Genomic DNA, 25088 nt, shown 5'->3' on the forward strand with positions numbered 1-25088 from the left:
TTACAATAGAATATAAACTCTACGTCCAGTTCTCCATATTCAATTAGAAACATTTAGGGCAATGAGACAATCTGATCAATAAGTTTAAAAAAACAACAACAAAGTGAACTTTGAAGATCACTCCTTATTTAAATTGCCTGGAATGTTCTCACTCCCAAAAAGAAACTTACCTATCATTCCAGACCTGGTTCTAACTCACTTCTGTGACCCCCTCAGTGACTATTCTGGCCTACAGTAATTTCTCCTTCCAAATAGTAGATGCTTTTCTCTAATCCACTCTCTTGGCACTTGTACCCCCTTACGTTATTACTTTCACTAAATCCTCTCTTTCCAATTCAATTCAAGGGAGTACCAGTATCTTACCTTTCCTGTTATTTCCCACGAGGCATAATGTCATGCGTATAGTAGATACTCAACACATATTTATTGGTTACCCAAATAATTGTTTAACCACATTGATTATTTCTTCCCTTCCTTTTATATGAAAATAAATGTATACAAACCAGAATGCCAGGCACTTCTAGGTGGTAAAGGATGATTAAAAGTGATCTCAGTATCATGCACTTCCAGATCAAGCTTACTTTTCTCCAACACAGGTAAACTTTTAGGGTAAATTATTTCCGAACCATTACTCCTGCCATGATTAAAAGTACAGACTATCACATACCACAGTCCAAGAGATTGTGTGTTTTCATGGAGAAAGCACTGACCCAGAGTCAAGAGGATCCAGGTCCAAGCCCCATACATGTATTATTTAGTTGTGTGACTGCAGGGAAGTTACTTAACTAAACCACAAGCAACTTTCATGAGTCCTCAGTGTACTGACTCCTGGTCAAATCAACCAGTATCTACAGAAAATGGAGTCTCTGGACTGCATTTATTACTTTTTATTTTTCTCTGTTGCTAGAAATATCCTAAACATGTGTTGGGATAATGTTAATGAAAATTCATTCTAAATACCAGAAAATGTAAGTTAAGGAGTGTGTTGGTAAATGTCTCACAACTGGCTTTTGAGGGGTGAGGGGTGAGGGGAGAGGGGAAAGTGGAGGGGAAATATATATATGGAACGCTTTAAAATTTAATCTGTATCATTAACATTTTCCCCATCACTTTCTTAAGTCTAGACAATCAACAAAACAATCAGACAAGCCCTGATTTATAACGTTTGCCAGAGGCATCAATGCTTACACTGAAATTTTAATAATTGACTCTGGCAAGCTGGTTCAATGTAGTTCAATCACCCTCAGTTATATACCGACCCACCTGGATATTTACGTAACTTTTAGAATCTCTCTGTTCACACTAAAATACTTTATAAAAAAACAAATAATTTTTTAAACACAAGTCAAGACAATATGATGACGTACTGCTCTGATAACATCTTTTGTGAAAATAATTCTGACATGTTGCTTATTTTTACATTCAGTCCACAAAACCTAACTTGACGACCTGGTAACACATTATTAGATATGTCTGAGAAGAAAAAAGAAAGAAAAATCCAGGAGAAGAATTGTTTCCATTCTATTTTTCTATATAATTTTTTAAAGGTGGGAAAAGTGTTCTCCTAAATTTTTTCTGCTTTTTAAAAAAATTCATAATTCTAAGTAATAATACCACAAATAGTAGAAACAACTCTATTATTTATCCCAGTGGTGGCCACTAAGGGGCACTCTTTGGCCTGAGTAATAACTACTCTCAGCGTTCCTTCCATTCTGAACCAAACTCTGCTCTGTACAATTTTAATGTCTCAGTATTGCTAAGCACACTTAGACAGACTTTATCTTAGAACTCTACATTACCGGTGGGAGGGGGGAGGGGTTGGTGGGAATAGATGATAAGACAGATAGAATATGAGAAACTAAGAAGACCAGAGAGGAATGAAGTAGAGAAATAGAATCAAGAAAGGGTAAAGAAAATTTTATATTTTATTTGTAAAGCCTCTGAAAAAATTATAAAAACAGTCATTTGCCTTTGCTTCTTTTTTTTTTTTTTTGCCTTTGCTTCTTTTGCTTCCTCATACTCATTTCATAAATCTCCTTGAGGTGCCTTGTATTCTTGTACTTTTCCTTTTCCCTATCAAAATCTGCTCTCAGAAAAAGCTCTGATGTAAATCATTTAAAAGTAAATCATGGGTGCAGCTAGGTGGTGCAGTGGATAGAGCATCAGCCCTGGAGTCAGGAGGACCTGAATTCAAACCTGGCCTCAGACACTTGACACTTACTAGCTGTGTGACTCTGGGCAAGTCACTTCACCCCAATTGCCTCACCAAAAAAAAACAAACAAAAAGTAAATCACGGGGGGCAGCTAGGTGGTACAGTGGATAAAGCACCAGCCCTGGATTCAGGAGGAGCTGAGTTCAAATTGGGCCTCAGAAACTTGACCCTAGCGGTGTGACCCTACGCAAGTCACTTAACCCTCATTGCCCCGCAAAAACAAAACAAAACAAATAAACAACAACAACAACAACAAAAAACAACAGAAACAAACAAAAAAAAATAGGTACAAAATCTACCATTCTTTCTAAAGTACCTTTTTCACCCCCCCACACACACACACACATTCCATACGCACACACATCACACATAGAGATACTCAACAAACTCCAATGGCTCTCTCTCACCACAGAAGCAAATATAAAATACTCTATTTGACATTCCACGACTAGGCTACTCTTCCTTCTCACTTTGCCTCTTAGCTTCCCTGGCTTTCTTCATATTCCAGTAAAAATCCCACTTTATACGGGAAATCTCTCCCATTCCCCATAATTCTCGTGCCTTCCCACTTTTGCTTATTTCCAATTTCTCTTGTATGTAGCTTGTTTTTATATGGTTGTTTGTATGCTGTATCTCACGAATAGACTGTGAGCTTCTAGAGAGGAGAGACTCTTCTGCCTCTCTTTGTATCCCCAACACTTAGGACAGCACCTGGCATACTGCAGAAGCTTATTAAATATTTATTGACTTATTAACTATACCATGCTACCTTCCTGATATCAATATTGAGGCAAAGCATAAAATAAGAAAGACATATGTTCATCAGTGTCATGGAAGAGGTCTTATACGGGGTTCAAATGAAGGAAGGATGTGAGTGGGATGGGAAATACACCCACCAACCCCTGTAATTGAGACTTGAGGAGAAAGGAGGCCAAAGCATTGATTTTATTTCTTTCGAAAGAAAGGTGTACTGCACTCACTGGGACAACCAGGAGGTTAGGAAACCAAGCAGTTTTTATACTCTTTACAGACATCTATTTTAAGCAAAATGCGGTAATTAGGTTAATACTATATGTTTAGCAATAAACCTCTCTCCTGGGATGTTCAGCGATAAGTCTCTCTCCTGGGTCAGAGTGCCCCAACCTCAAGGGTTCAGCCATAGGTTGTTTTGAAAAACTTCCTGTTTCAGCAACAATTTATCATATCTACATAATGTCTCGGTGCAGACCCTATGAAGCAATTTTTAAGTTGATATGCCTATATTTAGAAAGAGGGATAGTAGCTTCCCGTTATTGCCTCTCTCTAGAGAAAAAACAGAGAGAGAGAGAAATAGGGGGCTCTAAGGGGCTTTAAGACCTTGAGATCAGATCACTAAGCTGAAGGGGGGGGCACTTTCCATCTCAGTGGAGGGTCATATCCCTCTATTCCTCTCAGATGCTTCTATTTAATAGACAGAATGGTACTAATTAAATCAAGCCCAGAATATTATTAAGTCCCTTCAATGAAACCCTTGGTTATTTGAAAAATAAAGGTTTAACCATCCACATGCAGAAAAAAATAGACAAAAACCTTAAATTGATCAGTTTATGAAATACCATTAGATGGACAGCCTATTAAATCAGCCCATTACTAGTTCCACCTTAAGCACTCTAGGACCCAGAATTGAACAGGAGATTGAATGGTATTAAATTTTGGTAACTGTACAATGCTTTCAATGATACAAACTGCTCACTGCCCCAAAAGTCCATTGTTTCAACATTTAAATTCTCCCAATGGTGCTATATGGCAGCAAAAACCAATGGCAGGTGGGGGGAGCTAGGTGGCACAGTGGATAAAGCACCAGCCCTGGATTCAGGAGGACCTGAGTTCAAATTTGACCTCAGACACTTGACACTTACTAGCTGTGTGATCCTGGGCAAGTCACTTAACCCCAATTGCCCCACCAGAAAAATAATAATAAGTAGATCAATTATGTAATGAAAACAAGGCAAAACAGTTGGGCAGCTCACCTACACCAATGTTATTCATAGCACATTTAAAAGAATGAAAGGACAAGCCTTTGTCCATTTTAAAGTGCTATAGAAATGAATTATGGTTGTCATTTGGTGGATATTGATGGAGTCCAGACTATGGACAATGATCATACATGATGAGAAAGTTTAGAAGGATTGAGACCTGAATTGATAGAGGGAATACCATACTCATGGCATCAGGAATACACCAGAATACTGAATTATTGACATAAGGAGGGGCTCTCTAGTAACTGACCTGAAGGAGGATGCCATATTTTAAGATCCTGCTCTCCCTCTCTTCTGCAAGCTAATATCTAAAAGCCTTCTGGCAAAGAAGTCCTAGGTAACTGGCAAAACTGTGGAGCAGACGAGCATGATAATGATATTAATAAGAGAGTGCATTCCATAAAGATACTTCATTATTTAGAACTCTACTACCAGAAATTGTACATATGGTAGGAGGCCCGGGAATGCATTGCATAGGAAATCTTCACTCTCCCCTGCCTTTCTCTAGAGGGTCTCTTGCTCAGAATCCATATATATACTCCTAGCCTGGGCAGCATCTTTCTGAATTTCTGGTGAATCCCAGGCAGTAATCTGGAAAATGTACCAAGCAAGCACTTTACATAGATTATCCCATTTGAGCTTCACAGCACCCTTTGGGAGACAAAAGAAATGATGTTTCAGAGAGGTTAGGTGGGTGGTCTATAACTAGTAAATTTGGGAAACAGGATTTGAACCTAGGTCTTTCTAACTCCAAATCTAGTACTCTGTCTACCACACCATGCTGTTAAACCTCTCTAGAATTTCCTGATCTCCCAGGCATGCAGGCTAACTTTGATGAAAGGACTTTTGTTGCCAGAGGACTTATTAATTAAGGTATCCTGTCTAATGACTAAAACATTTTAATATAATACTGAATGGAGCTGATGACACTGAGTACCTTAAAAATACACATCTGGGGGGCAGCTAGGTGGCGCAATGGATAAAGCACCAGCCCTGGATTCAGGAGGACCTGAGTTCAAATTCAGCCTCAGACACTTGACGCTTACTAGCTATGTGACCCTGGGCAAGTCATTTAAACCTCATTGCCCTGCCCCCCCCCAAAATACACTTCTGAAGTTCTCACTCATTTTCTGTTTACCTACTTGAGATATTTCACGGATTCATTCCCTTTGTGCCCAACAACTAGTAAATATTTAATTAAAATCTTAAAGTTTCTCCTTGTTCACCTCTTGCATTTTCATTTCAGATGTACTTTCATCTCTTGTTTTGCTGATTTTATATACATATATCATAAACACACAGCTCAGGGAATCATTCTTGCATTCTTCTTATACATCCCCAACACCTATAAATACCTATAATAGTTCTGGGTCATCAATAAATAATCATTTAATCACAGGTAAGCCCAGGAAAGAAGCAGCCAGGTGGCTCAGGGGAGAGAGCACTGGGCCCAGAGTCAAAAAGACCTGAGTTCAAATTCAACCTCAGATACCCTGGGTAAATCATTTTTTTGTTTCGTTTTGGGTTTTTTTGTTTTTGTTTTGGGGGGGTGAGGCAATCGGGGTTAAGTGACTTGCCCAGGGTCACACAGCTAGTAAGTATTAAGTGTCTGAGGCCAGATTTGAACTCAGGTTCTCCTGAATCCAGGGCCAGTGCTCTATCCACTGAGCCACCTGGGTAAATCATTTAACCTCTGTTTGCCCAAATCCACTGGAAAAGGAAATTACAAAGCACTTTTCCAAGATGCTGTTCCATGGACAGCATTGTCCAAGGGATGACAAAGGGTCAGACGTTACTGAATAACAATGTTAGGAAATGCAAATGTTATAAGCAGTATTAGATTTTTAAATGTTACATGTGATAATGTAACAATTAAAATATTTTAAAGGAGGATCCATTGTTGTATCGTGAGTTTGAAAAATAAAGTTTGTACTGGGCTGACTCAGCTTGAAAGTTCTGTTTCCTTAAGGCTGGCTGGCAGTACACTAGGGCTGAACAACAGGAATTGGCTCTTTGAACACTTCTCCTTAGCCCCACCCCGCTAATTTTTACCTTTATATATTCCTGTCAGGAACCCAGTTCGCATTGCAATTCACATAGTGAAACATGTCTGACCTCCTTTGATCCCTGTGCTCATCACCGCACCCAAGGATAATCCCATCATTCTGTACCTGGTTATCAAGAGGACCAACCTCTCTTGGCCTGGCTCTACAAATATTCATTAGATCAGGTATTTCTTTTAAGCAGAAAAAGGCTTCCCTTGATCTATCTTCCTTTGAAGCAAGCATTCCATTTTTAGAACACGTCTGACCTCAAAAGAGAAGAAGGCTGTGTGGCACAGTAGGTAGATGGAAGACTGTCATTGAAGTCGGGAAGACCTGAATTTAAGTGCTGTCTCTGATACATGCTGGCTGGTGTTACTGAGCAAGTGACTGAAGTCCGCAGTGCCTCAAGCAAGGAGGCACTACTGCCCAGGGAATTACCTTGTTGTTCCTCAAACAAGAAAGTCAATCTTCCAACTCTGGCCATTTTCTCTGGCTGTCTTTCCTGCCTGGAATACTCTTCCTCTTCATCTCTGCCTCCTGGCTTTCCTGGCCTCCTTCAAGTATCAGGCTGAAATCCCACCCTCTACAAGAAGCCTTTTCAGATGTCCTTTCATGCTAGTACCTTCTCCCGGTGGGTTAATTACCTCCTATTTATCCTGTACATATCTTGTTTGTACGTAGATACAGGGACTATCTTTTGCCTTCCTCTCTATCCTCAGTAGCTGGCACTTAGTCAGTGCTTAATAAATCCCTATCAGCTGATAAAATCACAGATCCAGCCCTAAAACAAATAAATCAAAAAAATCTCACGAATAAAAAGACCATATGTTTGGTTCTTATTCTCAAATTTCCAGAGAAGGTTCTTTGTTGATGGCCTTCCTCCCTTCCTCAGCAAACAAATGAAAGAGGAAGACAAATAATTTATCTAGCTACGTATTGAACTTTGGCAGATTTTGAACTTGGTAAGTGTTGATCCCATCACAATGGAGTTATGAGAAGGCTAGGGGCCAGTTTGTCCTTGTTATCAGGAAATTAGCTCCATGAATAGCCTGGATATTAGAATATTAGGAGACTGATTGCTTTTCCATGGAAATTTTCTGTATCAGCAACACGCTCCAAAGAAGGAATGATTAATGGGGGTCAACAGGGCTCTGCAACCGGAGTAAATCCCATAGGAATTGGCGGAAAAGGAGGGAAGATAGGGGAAAGCTTTGCCAAATCTGGCCAATGGAATTTTCTTTCTGCAGAGAGAATGTCTGGGATTCAGAGACTGCTCAAAATGTTCCTTATCTCTGGGCCTAGTCTACATAAGTCAATAACAATAACTTACAAAAGCCAAACCAGCCATTACCTGTCTAGGCTGGATGCCCCTAGTGAATGTGGGGTGGTCTGGGAGCCTCAGGGAATAAAGGTCCATTTGTTCTTTTTAAGGACAGATGCATCAAATCCACTTTGCCCTTGGGATCAGAGGTATAGCTTGTAATTTCAGAATCTGAGGCAAGTATTCCATAATAGAGATTGAGGGGCAGCTAGGTGGTGCAGTGGATAAAACACCGGGCCTGGAGTCAGGAGTACCTGAGTTCAAATCTGGCCTCAGACACTTAACACTTACTAGCTGTGTGACCCTGGGTAAGTCACTTAACCCCAATTGCCTCACTTAAATAAAATGTTTTTAAAAAGAGAGAGAGAGATTGGGGCAGGTGGGACAGCTAGGTGGTGCAGTGGATAAAGTACTGGCCCTGGATTCAGGAGGACCTGAGTTCAAATCCGATCTCAGACACTTGATACTTACTAGCTGTGTGACCCTGAGCAAGTCACTTAACCCTCATTGCCCTGCAAAGACAGAGAAGGGGGAGCAGCTAGGTGGCACAGTGGATAAGGCACCAGCCTTGGATTCAGGAGGACCTGAGTTCAAATCCAGCCTCAGACACTTACTAGCTGTGTGACCCTGGGAAAGTCACTTAACCCCTATTGCCCTGCCAAAAAAAAAAAAAAGAGAAAGAAAGAAAGAAAGAAAAAGAAGAGTGAGAGCGAGAGAAAGAGAAAGATTGGGAGGTGGTAGGGGAAGAATTGGAGACCAAGATAGTATGAGGTATCCGCTGGGGAGACTGCCATTCGTAGAGACAGCAGAGTGGATCAAACCAAGACAAGCCTAGCTGGAGTATGGGAAAACCTCCAGATCTCACCTCAGCAGACATGTATTGGCTTTCACCTTCATTGTTCCATAAGTGGTTTTCTGTAAGCCCTAGAATTGCCTAGTCTGCCTTATTATATGCACTCACACTGAGGGAATGGTAACATATCAATCAAAAAGTCTGTCTTTGTACATCTGTGGCATAGACAATATAACCCAGAGTCCTTTAGCCCCTATTACAAGGCCAAAGAGTGAAGAGGAGCAGTGTGGGTTGGAGTGGAGGGGAATGAGAGGAGTGGGGTAAGAAAGTAGGGAAACTTGTAGCATAGACATTTTCCTTGACTCCAGGATGAGGTGAGAATGTTCCAATGGTATCCTAAAGGAGGAAAGCCATTAAGGTACAGGAGAGTGGTAGTAGAAGAATTAGAGCACTGGGAATATTGTGGCCTAAGATAGCTATCACACTACAGATGTTAGGGACCATTGAGCAAGGCCAGTGAAGAACCACAAAGCAGGGATGCTAGGCTGTAAGACTATTTGGAGACAAAGCAAGCTTCTAAATTTCAGCACAAGTGGCCAGATGGGGCAAAGCCCCAGTTTTCCCCATCCTAGATATGGTTCTGCTTTGGGCCCCAAAACTTACCGGCCTGCAAAGAACCTCAAATAGAGTCAATATCTTAGAGCCCCTCAGGTAAGCAGCTGTGCACAAATGGAACCTCCCTGGACCTAGGAAAGACTAAGGTAGACACTGCCCCTTCTGAATCTGCCATCCAACTTGTTCTTTATCCCAAGTACTCCCCTAGAAACAACCCAACTTCTTTTTTTTTTTTTTAAGTGAGGCAATTGGGGTTAAGTGACTTGCCCAGGGTCACACAGCTAGTAAGTGTTAAGTGTCTGCGACTGGATTTGAACTCAGGTACTCCTGACTCCAGGGCCGGTGTTCTATCCACTGCGCCACCTAGCCGCCCCAACAACCCAACTTCTTAACATAGGGATTGGAGTGGGACAAGGGTATATCAGCCCTTTTCCCCAGGATTTGCCCAATTATTTTCTCCACTCAGGGATAGTCTTAACAAAGAAAGGTACTAAGGCTATGTTTTCACAGCTTGAAAAAATATATCTAAAAACATTTTGACCTATTGCTTCACTGAATGCATTAAATTTTACCACTAAGATTGGGTTGACATGATACTATAACGTTCCCTTCAAACTCGTTCACAAGAATAACATGACAAAGTCTCAAGATATTTCATATGGTCCAAATGGACAGGTGTGGGCTAGACAGCCTGGTCGATGAAAAGCAACATTGCCTAGTGACAAAATTCCTGGACTTTAAATCAGGAGGACCAGGGTTCAAATCCTAGCCATGAAATGTACTAGCCATGTTAGTCTGGCAAATTATTTAACTTGTCTGAGTCCTACTTTCTTCATATGTGAAATGAATACTGGTACTACTTCACCAATAGAGTTGTTGTGAGGGGCAGCTAGGTTGCGCAGTGGATAAAGCACCAGGCCTGGATTCAGGAGGACCTGGGTTCAAATCTGGCCTCAGACACTTGACACTTACTAGCTGTGTGACTCTGGGCAAGTCACTTAACCCCCATTACCCCGCAAAAAAACCAAAAAAACAGAGTTGTTGTGAGAGAAGTGTTTGTAAACCCTAATGTACTATATCAATGTGTTGTTTTTATGAAATGAATTTGGAATTGGTTAACTGGCTAGACCCAAAAAGTCCTTACTAGCTTGATGTCAACTTAGAAAGAAGTTTCTAGTACAGTGACTCAGGGTCTTTGACCTAGTGCTTTTGGAAAATATTTTTCTCAGTGATTTAAATCAAGGTATAGATGGCAAACTTAGCAAATGCAAAGAGAGAGAAGTAATTTGCTAGATGATAATATAATAAATTTATATCTGGAAGTGACCTTGGAGGCTACCCCTATTTTACAGACAAGGAAACTGAGGCACAGAGGTTAAATGAAGTGCTATGGGTCATGCAGCTAATAAGTCTGAAGCAGGATTTGAACCCGGGCCTTTCCAACTCCAAATTCAGGGCTCTCTCTACTACATAAGGAAGTTCCTCACAAGAGGAAAATCAGGATCCAAAAAGACCTCAACAGGTAAAAGCATTTGGTCAAGTCTAACGAAATCAAATATAATAGTGATAAATGTAAAGTCTTACACTTGAGCTAAAAAACAATCAATAATCACAAGTACAAGATAAAAGACCTGGCCAGACAGCAATTTGAAAAAGACCTCTGAGTTTCAATGGACTAAAAATTTATAAGAGTCAAGAGGGAGATACAGCTAGTTGGTGAGGTAGAGTGCCATGCCTATAGTCAGGAAGATAATGAGTTCTAATCTGGCCTCAGACAGTGACTAGCTCTGTGACCCTGGGCAAGTCATTTAATTTCTATTTGTCAAAGTTTTCTAGACCATAAAATGGAAATAATAATGTCTGAGTAGTTGTGAGAATCTGATGAAACAACACCTGCAAAACACCTGGCATGTAGTAGGAGCTATGAAATTGCTAAGTGTGATGATGATAGTGGTGGTGGTAAAGGCTCAGGAGACCTACGGCCACATTAAAGGAGCCAAAATCGTGCGGAACAAGAAGGCAATATTATGGTCGGCTTGGGTTGCCAGATTCTAGGAAGGACAATTAGTGGTCTGGAGACTGTCCAGAAAAGGGAGACCAGCATAGCAAAGGGCATGAAGGTGATGTTTCATCAGGACCAACTGAAGGAGCTAAAGCAGTTAATCTACAAAGGAGAAGACTTCAAGGACCAGAGAGAAGGTCCCCGCAGAGGGGTTACACTTGTTCTGCTTGGTCCCTGAGGCCAGAACTAGGAACAGCGGGTGGGAGCTGAAGAAAGGAAGATTTAGGCTCAGTCTAAAGGAAAATCTCCTAAGGATTAGCACTATCTAAAAGTAGAATGGGCTCCCTCCAAAGGTAGTAGCTTCTGCTTACTGAGGGTCTTCAAACAAAGGCTCGATAACTATTCATGGGGGATAGTGTAGGAAGGGATTCTTATTCTGTTCTAAGTTGGACTAGAGGACCATCCATTCTGATATCCCATAAAATCTGTCAACTTGGTAAAAGAAATAAGTTAAAACAACAATAGGCCCTAGTTAAACACACCTAAAAATGTCTGTGTATCCTATTTTGCATAACAGGTAGTAAACCTAAGGAATTTGCTACATGCAAAGGTTGATACAGATTGAGAATAAAAATGTCTGCCCTCTAAAAGGTCACAATATATTGATAAGATATAGATCCATGATAGATTATTTCAGATATGAATGGGATTAAATAACCACTGTGGTCCCTTTTAACTCCTAAAAATTTTATTATTTCTAGGAAACTAGGATGTTCAGGAGAACGTCTCTAACATTTGAGGTTCAACCCCACAAACTATCCCTTGGTGCCTCGATCAAAGACAGAACCCTGGGCTAAAGGGATCTGGCCTAGTATGGCCCAGTTGTCTGTTTAAAATAAACCAAACTAAATTACTTTGCATTATTAAAATACCATGTGAAAACACCAACCTGACTATATTTTTTACCTTTCAACCAATGGTATTCAACCAATTGGTTGTGTAGACAAAGCCTCAAGTTGACAGAATTGACTAGATGTTTGAAACTGATTCCAGTGTGTAGACTCAGAAGCACAGTGAAAAACATTTGAAACACTATAATGGGGGAAAATAACTTGGAAAAATTGGATATTTACTTGAGTTTTTATCTGGCAACCGATCTATCTTCCACACAATGGCCCTATAGGCACTCTCATATTTAGCTGTTCCCACCGTGACCTGGATGACAGGTTCCGATTCTGGTTCATGTAATGAGCCAAGGCATGTCCGGCGGTTCATTTTGGCCTTCAGGGACTTCTGTCTCTGGAGATTCATGGTCCAAAGTGCCTTGATCCACTGAGCCGGGACTGGAAAATGTATCATTATATTGTCACAGAATCTCAAAGGACTAGAACGGGTTGTGGTCAGAGCAGATGAAGCCATGTTGACAAAAGCCTGAAGCTCAACATATGCACCCTGGACAACCACAGCAGACTTCACCAAAAATGGAAGGCTCTCCCCATCATACAATGTCTTGAAACGCATCAGCTCAAATCTACAAGCATCCAGGGGTGAAAACTTAATGATCCTCAACTGTTCAAACTCTTGTGCTTTCACACACTTGTGAAAATGGTATTCAAGAATTTCAATTCCTTTCTTTTCTGGGTCTCTCTCAAAATAGCGCTCATCTTTCTTCTGCAACTCAAAGTCGTTTAAAGCTAAAAAGCATTCTGTATTTCCATTCACAAAGCAGAGGCAGTAGATGTGGGTAACTACAGCACTTTCAACTAGCTTTCCTTCTTTAGTGACCTTTCCCCAGAAGTTGTCCACAATTTCTAGGGAAATTTCTTGTTCTTCATAGTTTCTTTTTTGTTTGGAGAGAGGAGGGAGTTTCATCAGTTCCTCATCTACCGCCCTCAAAAATTCAAGGAAATCATGGTAGTCTGTGGTCCCCAGTTTTAACATCTGCTCCACTTCTGGCTCGTGGACTACTTCTGTCTTAGAATGGTATTTCCTTTTTTCTGTATAAGTCACATGCTCAATCTTCACAGTATGGATTTTCCCTGACATGCTAAAGTTCTCTACTTTGGGTTCGGAGAGTCTGCAGTATGGGTCCAACTGAAGCTCTTTAAATGGTTTCTCCAATCCCTTCTCATAGTACATTTGCAAAATGCCCCCTGGCAAGACTTTCAGGAATATTGGCCCCCACTGCCTAGAAGACATCATATTTTTCTTCTCAGGGATTCTAAGCATGAAGGACCACCCAACTTTCTGATGACTTCTGAATAATGTATGGGGGACAAAGGATGGGCTGCTGTCTCCAGTGTATAGACACCGCATAGGCAGGCTTCCAATTGAATCTGTAGCATCATCTGTAGCTTGCAGGTGTTCAAGTCTTTCACAGACATAATTGAAAGAGCATTGATTGAGACTTTTCTGTTCAGGAGGTGTCATCTTTCTGCTAGACCTTTGATTTTTTCCTTCAGGGTCAAAAGTGAAAGGAGAGCTGCTAGGTAAAGACTCTTCTTTCCAAAATGGACTTGAAAAAGCACAGTCATCTTGAAAATACTGAAACTGTGGAAAGTCACGTTGATGGTCTAAGATTTCTGATTGGTGAGGGTGAGGGTTCCTTTCATCCACAAATTCAGCTTTGACATCTGGAAGCTTACACAAATGATCACTGGGTGTGGATGAACGGGCAGGATTGCTGAGTTTAGAAGGGAACAATGAAGACTCTGTCCCTGGTGTTGGAAGTGGGCTGTTTGAAGGCCATTCAGGAATAGGATAAAGTGCATGAATCCCCCCTGGTTTGGGAATACAAGGAAAGCCCGGGTAGTCTTTGGTAGGTGTGGAAAGGGGAGAGTTACTTGGAGGCCCTGGGCTTAGGTAGAAGTCCACAATGGGAGAAGAAAGAGGGGTACTACTTGTAGATGAAGAACCATAGGATTCCTTGAGGCCAGGGAGGTTCAGCTTAAGTCCATTTGGTTTAGAGATGCTGTGATTCTCAAGTGGAAAATTCTTTGATTTTTGAGGGGACTGAGAAAGTGGCTCATCATCAAATGTGACCCAGTTGGCTGGGTTAGCAGAATACATTCTGGAGGATCAAGCAATGCACTTGTTGGTGTGCCAGGCATGAAGTAACTGTTAAAAGAAAAAAAATCAATACATTAGTTCCCCAAAAGATGTAAATCCAGATTTACTTTCATGGAGCAAAAAAATATTGAGCACTTTTCAGTTCGACTTAATTTAACAATGCTTTATCATCCTACTATGCTACATGCAAAAGAACTATAAAAGTACAGGCCCATGGTGTAGCTGCATCATAAAGTGTAATTCCTGCCTCAGGGCACTTACAATCTAACTACACATCTACTGATGACTGAAATAAGTCAAAGCTTGCGTGTTCCATTTTTCATTAAGAACAGCATGATCATCAATAATAGGTAAGTTATTGTGGCATAGCAATAAACCTGGGTCCTTTACAGATATGCCAGTGGAAAGCCAGTTTGGGTAGGCTCTGAAAAATTAAAATGGCTTCAAGTATGGCCTCAGGGACTGACTATGCCTGCCATTCACGAAAGAGCCTAAGAAGACAGGGTCTTCACCAGCAATTTGGCTATCAAATGATGAATTATTTGGCTATGATGATCCATGAATTAGATCAAAATACAAAAATGGTCTTCAGTTCCATGTGGTTCTTTTATAGCCCCTAGAAATATTAACTTAACTACTGGTGCTCTGAATGAGAGATTACTATCAGTCAATCTATAAACATTTATTAAATGCCTACTATGTACCATGAATTAAGATAAGCAGTAGATATATAAAAAATATAAAAAGTGGCAAAAGATAGTCCCTGGCCTCAAGGAATTTACAATCTGATAAGGGAGACAACAAACAAACAAATATATACAAATAGGCTATACACAGGATAAGAAGGAAAGAATTAAAGAGGGAAGGCATTAGAATTAAGAGGAGTTAGAAAAGACTTCCTATACAAGATGGAATTTTAACAATCGTTGTCCAATGACAATGAGTTGAAATATTATTGGAGGAACTAAGCTGCAGCCACAAGGACATCCTCATTATAAATAAAGCTAACAAAATAAAGATGATAGAGAGCAATATAAGGATGGCTCACTATTTCTCCTTGGAGACACCAATAAAGCAGTCCCTGAGTTTGGTCTCATTGTGTATTCAAGGTGAACAAGAGACATCATTTCATGGGTACTTGATCATCCCACCTTGTAGTGTTCAAGATGAAAGTGGACAAGGGGCCCACCAGAAGAGAATTATAGCTTTCATACTAATATCTGTTGCAGGAAGGAAGAAGAGAAATTGGACAAACATATGAGGAATAACCTTAATACTCAGGAATTTTAATACTAGATAAGTTGGGCATTGGAGAATGGCAAAAAATATTCTAGATTTCCCAGGATTAGAGAAGAAGCGAAGAATTTCTAGATTTTATAGAAATCACATGTTTATATATCATGAATATTTTCTTCAAGAAAAGAGTCAGAAAATAACTCAACAAAAATTCAAATTGACTATATCTTAACAAAAACAGGAAATGACTAAGGTTATTTTCAGAATAAGTTCTCTGTGTGCAGTAAGATCATCAAATTAAAAGAAATAGGAGACAATATAAGAAATTGTAACTCTAATCCAACTTATTTAAACAAGTGTTTGACTGAAAAATGGAAAATGGAGGGAAGTAGCTATCATTTCTAAGGGAATTCTAATCAGTGTAAAACAATGCCACAAAAAAGACACCACAAAAAGGGTGCCCCAAAATGGCTCAGTCAGAGAATATTTGATTTTTCTGCCAAACAGAGAGACATGGCAGCCAAGGATAACATCAGTTTAAAGTACAAGTTCATTTGCAAAACATTGCAAAGGAGGATGACAAAATATTATGAACAATATTGTCTCATAAAACAGCAAAGGGTAGTGGAGGGGGAAAATAAATTTACAGAAAACATGGCATAAGACCCAGCTAAACAAAATTATCCCAAGAGTATTTGAAGATGAAATTGGAAGGAGGGCAACAAAAAAGTAAAATGGAATAGATTTGTCATGGATACCATAGTGACCATTTCTCATTGGTTATGGTCAAACACTACCATTCAACTACCACAGTCGGTCTTTAACCCCCTCAGAGCCTATAGTATTAGACAGGAGGGAGAAGAAATGACACTCAAGAAAATTAACTTGGGAAAGGTGGCCAGGACCTAACCAAATACAGGTTTGTTTGTTTGGTTTTTTATCTAAACTGGAGGCAAAATTTTAAAGGCATTCAAAACAAGTTTCAAAATATCTTAAAGAAAAAATTCCAAAATAATGAGAAAGAATCATTGATAGCATTGATATTTTTGGAAGTAACTAGGAAGGCATCATGACTCTTGGTCACCTTTTTTTATTGTAATAATATGTTCTGAGATTATTTTTCCTATATCGTTGGCATCTTATCCTCCTTCAGATATATTGAGAACTGCTCCTTGAAGGCCTCCAAAATTATGTCACACGTAGAATGGGCATTCTCTGTCTATACTTGATCTAGTATAGTTGCTTGCCATCTTTGTTATTTCCAATGTCACTTCCACTTCTTCTATAAGAACTGTGATATTCAAAATCCAGATATGGTGACTCCACTGTTCTTGATGGTAAAAAGGATTTGTTATAAATATCTTTGCACATTGTGCAATGTTCAACTATGACAGACTTAGCTCTTCTCAGCAATACAATGATCCAAGACAATTCCAAAGGATTCATGATGGAAAATGTTCTCCACATCCAGAGAAAGAATTGAACACAGTCTGAACACAGATCAAAGCATACTATTTTCTTTGTTATTTTTTTCCTTTTATTCTTTTTCTTCTTTTGCAACATGAGTAATATGGGAAAATGTGATTACACATCTATAACCTATTTAAAATTCTTATCTTTTTAGGGAGGAAGAAGGAAAGGGAAAGAGAGAAAATTTAGAACTCAAAATTTTTTAAATGAATGTTTAAAATTATCTTCACATATAATTGGAAAAAACACAATACTATTTTTTTTTATTTAAAAACAAATATCTTTGCAAATAGGTCCAAAAACACTAGCCCAAGGTCTAATAGCTAATAAGTATCTGAGGTGAGATTCAAACCCAACTCTTCCTGATATCAAATCCAGTGGTCTATACACTATGCAATATTGCCTCTCTGAATAATCCATGAAATGAGTCCATCAGCATATCTATTTTGGATAGGCACTGCACATGAACACCAATTTGATCAAAAAGAAGAAAGATGGATGAACTAGATTGCATATGTATAATTAACTTACAGTGTTTTCTTTCTTTCTTTTTTTTTTTGTGGGGCAATGAGGGTTAAGTGACTGGCCCAGGGTCACACAGCTAGTAAGTGTCAAGTGTCTGAGGTAGGATTTGAACTCAGGTCCTTCTGAATCCAGGGCTGGTGCTTTAATCACTGTGTTATCTAGCTGCCCCAGTATTTTCATTTTTTTCAAATTTTTTTTAAAGAAAGGAAGGAAACAAGCATTTATTAAGTGCTTACTATGTACCAAGAGCTTTACAAATATTATCTTATTTGATTCTCAACAACCTGGGAAGTAGGTAATACTATCATCCATATTATACAGTTGAGGGAACTGAGGCAGACAGGATTTTGAGGATTTCAGAGGCAGGAGAGGGCCTGTGCCAAAGATGGTTCACATCCATCACCATAGAGGCAGCTAGGTGGCTCAGATTATAGAATGCTGCACTTAGAGACAGCAAGTTTCTAAATTCAAATCCAGCCTCAGACACTTACTAGCTGTATGACCCTGGGCAAGTCACTTAACCTCTGCTTCAGCTTCCTCATCTGTAAAATGGAGATAACCATAGCACCTATTTCCCGATTTGTTGTGAGAACGATCCGAGATAATATTTGTAAAGCTATCTACAAACCTTAAAATGCTATATAAATGCTAGCTCATTATTATAATTCAGGGCTTCATCGATTCTCATCTTGACTATTATAATAGCCTCCTAACTGGTGTTCATGCTCCCACAGATACCAAAATAATCTTCCTAAAGTACAAATCTTACTGGGACACTCTTCTGTTCAAAAACTTTCAAGGGACCTCTGTGACCTCCAGGATAGGAGACAAACTCCTCAGCCTATTGTTTAAGACCTTCCACCTTCTGGTTCAGACCCACCTTCTCAAACTTATTTCACATTTATTTCTCATCGTATTACCTACATTTACCTATTACCCAACTGGACTACTAGCTATTTCCTGATCTTAGCATTCTAACTCATTCCTTGCCTAACTCATTCCTCTGTACATTTCAATAAGATTCCTAATCCCTAGAATGTATTCACTCCTCCCTCATCTCCATTTTTCAGATTCTTTATCTTTCAAGACTGAGTTCAAATTGCACCTCCCCAATGAAACCTGATTCTTCTCTCCAATCATTTGTGTTTTATCTGCCCACAAATGATCCTTTACTTACCTATCAATGATGTTGGACTTATTGTTTGTTGACTACTAAAGAACTTATTGTATTTAATGTTTGTTAACTAATTTTTTTTTTTTATTCAGTAGGGCCAGTACTCCCTGAAAGGCTCTCTTCCAACAAGGTGTCTCCTATGCATTTATCAAAATTATTTATGCTTCCCTAAAAGATGTAACAACATGGAACAATCCTCTGATCTTTTCTTTTTTTCTTTTTTTTTTTTTTTAGTGAGGCAGTTGGGGTTAAGTGACTTGCCTAGGGTCACACAGCTAGTAAGGGTTAAGTGTCTGAGGCCGGATTTGAACTCAGGTCCTCCTGAATCCAGGGCCGGTGCTCTATCCACTGTGCCATCTAGCTGCCCCAATCCTCTGATCTTTAATATCAAGCAAGGTATAAAACAAGAAGCCATATAGTCAACACTGTCATGGAGAAGATCTAGGAAAGAGTAGACGTTGAAGAGAGATTCTCCACAGATAGTGAGCTCCTTCACTTGCTCACGTCTGCAGATTTCATTGTGCTGGTTACAACAAGCACTAGAACACTGTAGAGCCTCCTGGATGAGATCCATAACTATTCAAAAGAGTTTGTCCTGATCATCCATAAGGAAAAAACCAAGAGTGGCCAGGATTGCTTCTGGGAAACTGCAAGCCTCCTTTAATAACCCCAGATTTCTTGAAACAAAGGCCTACCTTTTATTTGTTTATTTATTTCATTTATCTATTTGTTTGTTTATTTATCTGTCTATCTATCTATCCATTGATTAACTGATTGATTGATTGATTTTTTTGTGGGGCAATGAGGATTAAGTGACTTGCCCAGGGTCACACAACTAGTAAGTGTCAAGTGTCTGAGGCCGGATTTGAACTCAGGTCCTCCTGAATCCAGGGCCGGTGCTTTTTCCACTGTGCCACCTAGCTGCCCCTTGCATTCATATTTTTTAAAAAATTTACTTTCCTCTCCCCAGTAGAATGTAAACTCCTTGAGGGCAGGGCCTGTCTCATTTCAATCTTTGCATCATGTGGGTTTTGTAAATAGTAACGAGTTAAGAAAAGCTTGTTCAATTGAACTGAAACTGCTTTAAAAATATAAAGTCTTTTTTAAAAAAACAAAACAAAACATTAATTCTTCCAGTAATGATTTATGACTGTGAACCATGGAAAACCAACACCTTATAAATAGCAGGTGACCCAAAGGGCAGGAGAGAAAATTCATGGTGGACATAAATAGACTCCAAATAATTACCTATTATGATTTCTGTACAAGAAGTATCATGGGGCAGCTAGGTGGCTGTGTGACCCTGGACAAGTCACTTAACCCCCCATTGCCTGGCCAAAAAAAAAAGATATCGAGAAAATGTGTGACAAGATAAGATGAGTCTATAGTATGGAGAGTAAGAAATAATAGATGGGCATCTCAGATGCAGCTCTATTGTCTGTGAAATATTAAAGACCTAGAAGATCTCCAGCACCCAAATTAGACCCTCAGGCTCCTGGGAGCCTTAATCCTGGGGTCACCTATCTATAGGTCGGAATCTGAGACTGCTAGACCAGGTGCAAATTGTTGGGGGGTGGAGACTCCCAGTGATCCCTTGCCACCACCTACTTCTAGAGGTCCTCTGAAGCCTTAAGTATAAGAGGATGTATATAAGGGGAGGAAAGATGAGCTATTAATTGCAGTGAGATCCATATCTCCAATAAGCAGTCATTCAGAGATTGAACACAAAAATGGTATGCCCTCCTCCTTCATGTCACAGCAAATGGTTACCCATTAACCCATATATGTGTGAATGAAGTCTATGCCATGTACCCCCACTGCTTGTGTTGTAACATAAAGGACGAGGGTGGATCCCTTTTGTGTGTCAAAGACCCCAGGACTATGGCTCACCCCCTTCAAAGTAGCTCCAATGAAGTCTGTATTACCAAGCTGAAGAATATACAAGAGAAGAAGGCAGAAGTGGTGGGTATTATCGAATAAAGGGATCTCCAAGTTTAGCATCTCAGTGGGAGCTTCTTAAAAGTGGTATGAAAGTGAAAGGGAGGAGGCAGCTAGGTGGTACAGTGGATAAAGTACTGGCCCTGGATTCAGGAGGACCTGAGTTCAAATCTAGCCTCAGACACTTGACACTTACTAGCTGTGTGACCCTGGGCAAGTCACTTAACCCTCATTACTCTGCCGAAGAAGAAGAAGAAGAAGAAGAAGAAGAAGAAGAAGAAAGTGAAAGGGGCCCATCTCTCTCCTTTCTTCTCTCCTTTTCTGTCAAGAAGATCTTGTTGAAGTTCTGAGTTCCAAACAGCGTTAATTAGTTATGTCTGACTCTTTGTGATCCCATTTGGGGTTTTCTTGGCAAAGATACTGGAGTGGTTGGCCACTTCCTTCTCCAGCTCATTTTACAGATGAGGAAACTGAGACAAATGGGGTTAAATCACATAAAGTCACACAGCTAGTGTCTGAGGCCGAATTTGAACTCAGCCTTCCTGACTCCAGGCTCTGTGCTCTACTCATTATGCCAAACAATCTGTCTCCAAGTCAAGGGAGTTGTGAAGAATGATTGGTTTTCAACACATACCTGTATTTCTTTTTTTCAAAAAAGATATCTAACTTTAGGGATGTTGTTTGTCTTGGAACAATACTTGTAATCATATCATACCAAAGCACTGGGTGTAGTGGAGAAAACACCAAAGTGGAAACCAGGACACCATCGCTGTGTGATCCTGGACAAACCACTTGCCCTTGAAGGGCCTCAGTTTCTTCATCTGAGAAATGAGGAAGTTGAGCTGGAGATGACTTTTTAGGCCCCTTCTAGCTTCAATGGTTCTGTGACACTTAACATTCAATGAGAAAAGAAAACCCAGTAAGGTAGAAGTTCTGTAATCACTGGGTACCTTTGCAACTGTGTTTTAAACAAAGGGTCCAGAGGCCAGAGAGGGGCTTTCAGATGTCACATGAGTCTGGGAAAAAAACATCTCACAAAATTCCATCCCTCCCTCAGTTAATGAAGATTCAGCAAATACAATTGCTCAAGCTTTGGAAAGAACTGAGGCCTCTAGTTGCAGAGGGGGTGCACACAGTACATATTGTGTCTGCACCCGGGCACATTCCTGTGGGCACAGAAGCCCACAACAGAGCTAGAGGCTGAGGTCACCGGCTACCCGGGAGAATGCATTTCAGTGTCACTGCCCATTAGGCTGGAGGTACCATAAAGTCTTCCGTCCCAGCTCAAAGAGCAATTTGGCTCATTAGGAGACTGTCAGAGAGGCTTATCTGCAGGAACTAGGCAACGGTATTCTTCCCCCTTTCAAAAGAGTTCAGCCAAAATAACTCCTCTGTTAGAGTGAGAGATCATGAAAATATTTACTTTGGTAGGGTCTATTTTAAAAGATCTCAGCTTCAGTCTCTTTAGAAAACATCTGATATATTCAATATTTGCCTCTTTTCTTGTTGATGTGACTAGAATTTGCATGTGTAATGTTTGTTTCTTGAGAGCTCGTGTCAGTTTATCTATGATGAAGTATAAAAAATGAGATTGATTTCTTGAAACCAGGCTTGAATATCTGCCTGTCTCACTACTTTACAATCCCCAAATAGTAAGTGCTCTAATCTCTCTTGACAAAGGGGGTATCATCATGTCCTCTTCTCATTACTGAAATCATATACTCTCTTAGCACCAGACAAATGTAAACCAAGTTGAATTGGATTTCATGCAAAGGAATTCTTTAGAAGCTCCAAAAGGAAAGAACAAATTTTCATCTCTGTTATACTAAAGAACACGCACTAAACACTTCTGTAGTTCAAATCCAGTTCCCATTGAATGGTTTAAGAATTCTGGGTTTCAAGCCCGACACTGGTAAATGAAGCTTTCAAAGTAGCGTGCTTTGTTGAGCTAGTTAAAATTGAGTTCTCTTGTCCTTTTCATCCTGCCTCTCCTCATTCCTTTCTGCTCTACTCACTTCCTCTACCTTGCCTTTTAACAGCATTTTCATTCCCCCTTTCAAAGCTTTCTCATCCCTTTTCCCAGATCCATCCCTGAAGTGACCTCATCTTTCTATCACAGTCTCAAAAGCCCTCACACAGTCTTGTTTGTCCAGGGTCAGCAACCAAGCCAAAATCTCACAAGTAATTCCTTTTCCCCTTTCCCCTCCCTGACTCCCAGGAGAGAAGGTAAAAGTCACCTTTTTTTCTTTTTCTTTTTCTTTTTTTTGGGAGGTGCCTATCAGAAGACCTTAATGAGGTAAAGACAATTGGATAAGGACTTGAAACCCTACTAGTAATAAAAAAATTCAAATCTAGTTCATTTGAGCAACAGCTTCTATCTGACAGTGACCAGTACTTTTTTTCCCTTCTTTTTTCCAAGTTGGTTTGGACTTAAACTTGTATCCCGCAGAGTCCTTAGGCCAAAGAAACGGGCCTTTATCCAAATCAAAGCCTATATATTTATAGGTATGCACATTCATATATTATGCCATCTAAACTACAAATCTATACTTGCCAAAAATTCTTGGATCTCTCCTTAAGAACTGGATGCAATTCTAGAGCCACTATATCCAGATCCCTCCAGAAGTCCGTTTCCTTTTTTTTTCCTTTGAGGTATCTTCTGCTGCTTTTTTTTGGTAATTTTTATTTTTATTGACATCTCTTTTTTATATCACCTTCATTTCCAAATGTATCCCTCCCACAACTCCTACCCAACAAGTCATCTCTTGTAACAAAGAATAAAGGGAAAAGAAAAACAGAAAAATTAACCAACACGACAACTCCAGCTGATAAGATATGCAATGTCAAAAAGTACATTTTCAAGGGATAAGGGGCAGAAATAAGGACTGGACTTAAGAGTTTAGTAGTACAAGGGACTCCTGAATGAGGATCTCCTACCAGTTCAATAAGTCAGAGTTACCTAGAACATTGAGTTGTGGTAAAAAAAAATATGAAAGTTTTTTAACAGTCGGTTAGGATAACTGAAAGACGCCAGTTTTTTTTTTTAAGGACCACCCTTTCGGGGAGGAGACCAACAGCATGAGCTACGCACGCCAGTCCACCTGCTGCGCACGTCAGACTACCTGCTAGCACTCCACTTCCAGGGTGCGAGCTTAAAAGGCAAGGAGAGAACGGAAGTGGGGTTTTTTTCCTGCTCTGCTGGTCTCCTGACTGCGCTGCACAGACGGTCTCTCTCTCCCCAAAGGTGGCCTTTGGCTTTTGGTGAGTTTTATACGGAATATAGACTAAGCTTATACTTAAGACAATTTGTATTGTGTTTCTACTTTCCTATCCTTCTAATCAACATCACCTTGTGACTACCATACAATAAAGGTCTATCTAGAAAACCAGAAGCTTCTTCCATTTACTAGTCTGGGAGATAAATTAAGGGAAAGGTTAAGTAGGGTAGATTTATGATCTAATATCCAATTTTAATCTCACAGAGTGGTTAAGTAACTTGCCCAGAGTCACACAGCCAGCATATGTCAGGGTAGGGCTGGAACCCAGATCTTCCTGTCTAAAAGACCATCTCTCTATTCATTCTATGACCATCTCATAATTCGAGTGATTATATAATTCTGAAAACATCTGGAATCACAGTGGAGATGATCCTGGACAAAACTCAGACATAAGGAGAAGTCACCAAAAGGTCTGTAACCTAGAGCCAAAGCTCAAAAAGGAGAGTGTTGGTAGCACTCTTGAGACAGCACATGCTGAAATATTTGAGGTGTCCAGATGTGGATTAGCTTCCATTTTGGGATGAACTATGGACATACTAGAAATTCCTTTCACTTTCTCCATCAAGAAAATATTTCTACCATCCTCCCCAGTTAAAAGAATCATCAAATTTTAGCATTTGGGGAGGGGGGACTTAAAGATTAGTCTGAGGCCCAGAGTTGCTCAAGACCGCACAGTTAGTCAGTGGCAGAGCCATAAAAATCATTAAATGTTAGAATTGAAAGGGACCTTAGTCCAAGTGTCTCAGAGAATGAAAATGAGGCCCAAAATGCTTAAATGACTGTGTCCAAGGTTAATAGTTAGTTAATGACAGAGGTGGGATTTAGTGAGCCTCCTAACTCCTAGCCTGGAGCTTCTTTCATTCTGCTATTCATGCCTCCAAGAGGCCAAGAGCCAGGAGAGGAAGAGTCTATTTGTTAGAACCCAAGAATCCCTTCCAGGGATCTCAAATGCTAAGGAATAGTACCCTGTTTTGTTGGGGTTTTTGGGGGGTTTTTTGTCTTTTTTTGGTGAGGAAATTGGGGTTAACTGACTTGCCCAGGGTCACACAGCTAGTAAGTGTCAAGTGTCTGAGGCCGGATTTGAACTTAGGTCCTCCTGAATTCAGGGCTGGTGCTTTATCCACTATGCCGCCTAGCTGCCCCTAGTACCCTGGTTTTTTTAATTCTTTACAATAACAGAACCAACAAAAGTTGTATTATTATCGCAATTGATGCAGAAAAATCTTTTGACAAAATACAACATCCATTGCTATTAAAAACACCAGAGAGCATAGGAATAAATAGAGCTTTCCTTAAAATGACAAGCAATATCTAAGGCCATCAGTAAGCATCATTTGTAATGGGGATAAGCTAGAAGCCTTCCCAGTAAGATCAAAGGTGAAGTAAGGATG

At 40.0% G+C, this 25088-nt stretch overlaps 1 protein-coding gene across 2 annotated transcripts in view; it reads right to left on the bottom strand.

The window, feature by feature from the left end:
- Window positions 1-25088, bottom strand: part of STON1 (stonin 1) — a 76067-nt gene that overhangs the window by 12296 nt on the left and 38683 nt on the right. For both annotated transcript variants that reach the window (XM_043989048.1, XM_043989049.1), the window contains exon 2: window positions 12141-14124. In XM_043989048.1, the coding sequence (XP_043844983.1) occupies window positions 12141-14076 (1936 nt within the window). In that variant the 5' untranslated portion in view covers window positions 14077-14124. The remainder of the gene's footprint in view (window positions 1-12140; window positions 14125-25088) is intronic.

Source organism: Dromiciops gliroides, chromosome 2 (assembly GCF_019393635.1).
Source record: "Dromiciops gliroides isolate mDroGli1 chromosome 2, mDroGli1.pri, whole genome shotgun sequence".
NCBI lineage: Eukaryota > Metazoa > Chordata > Mammalia > Microbiotheria > Microbiotheriidae > Dromiciops > Dromiciops gliroides.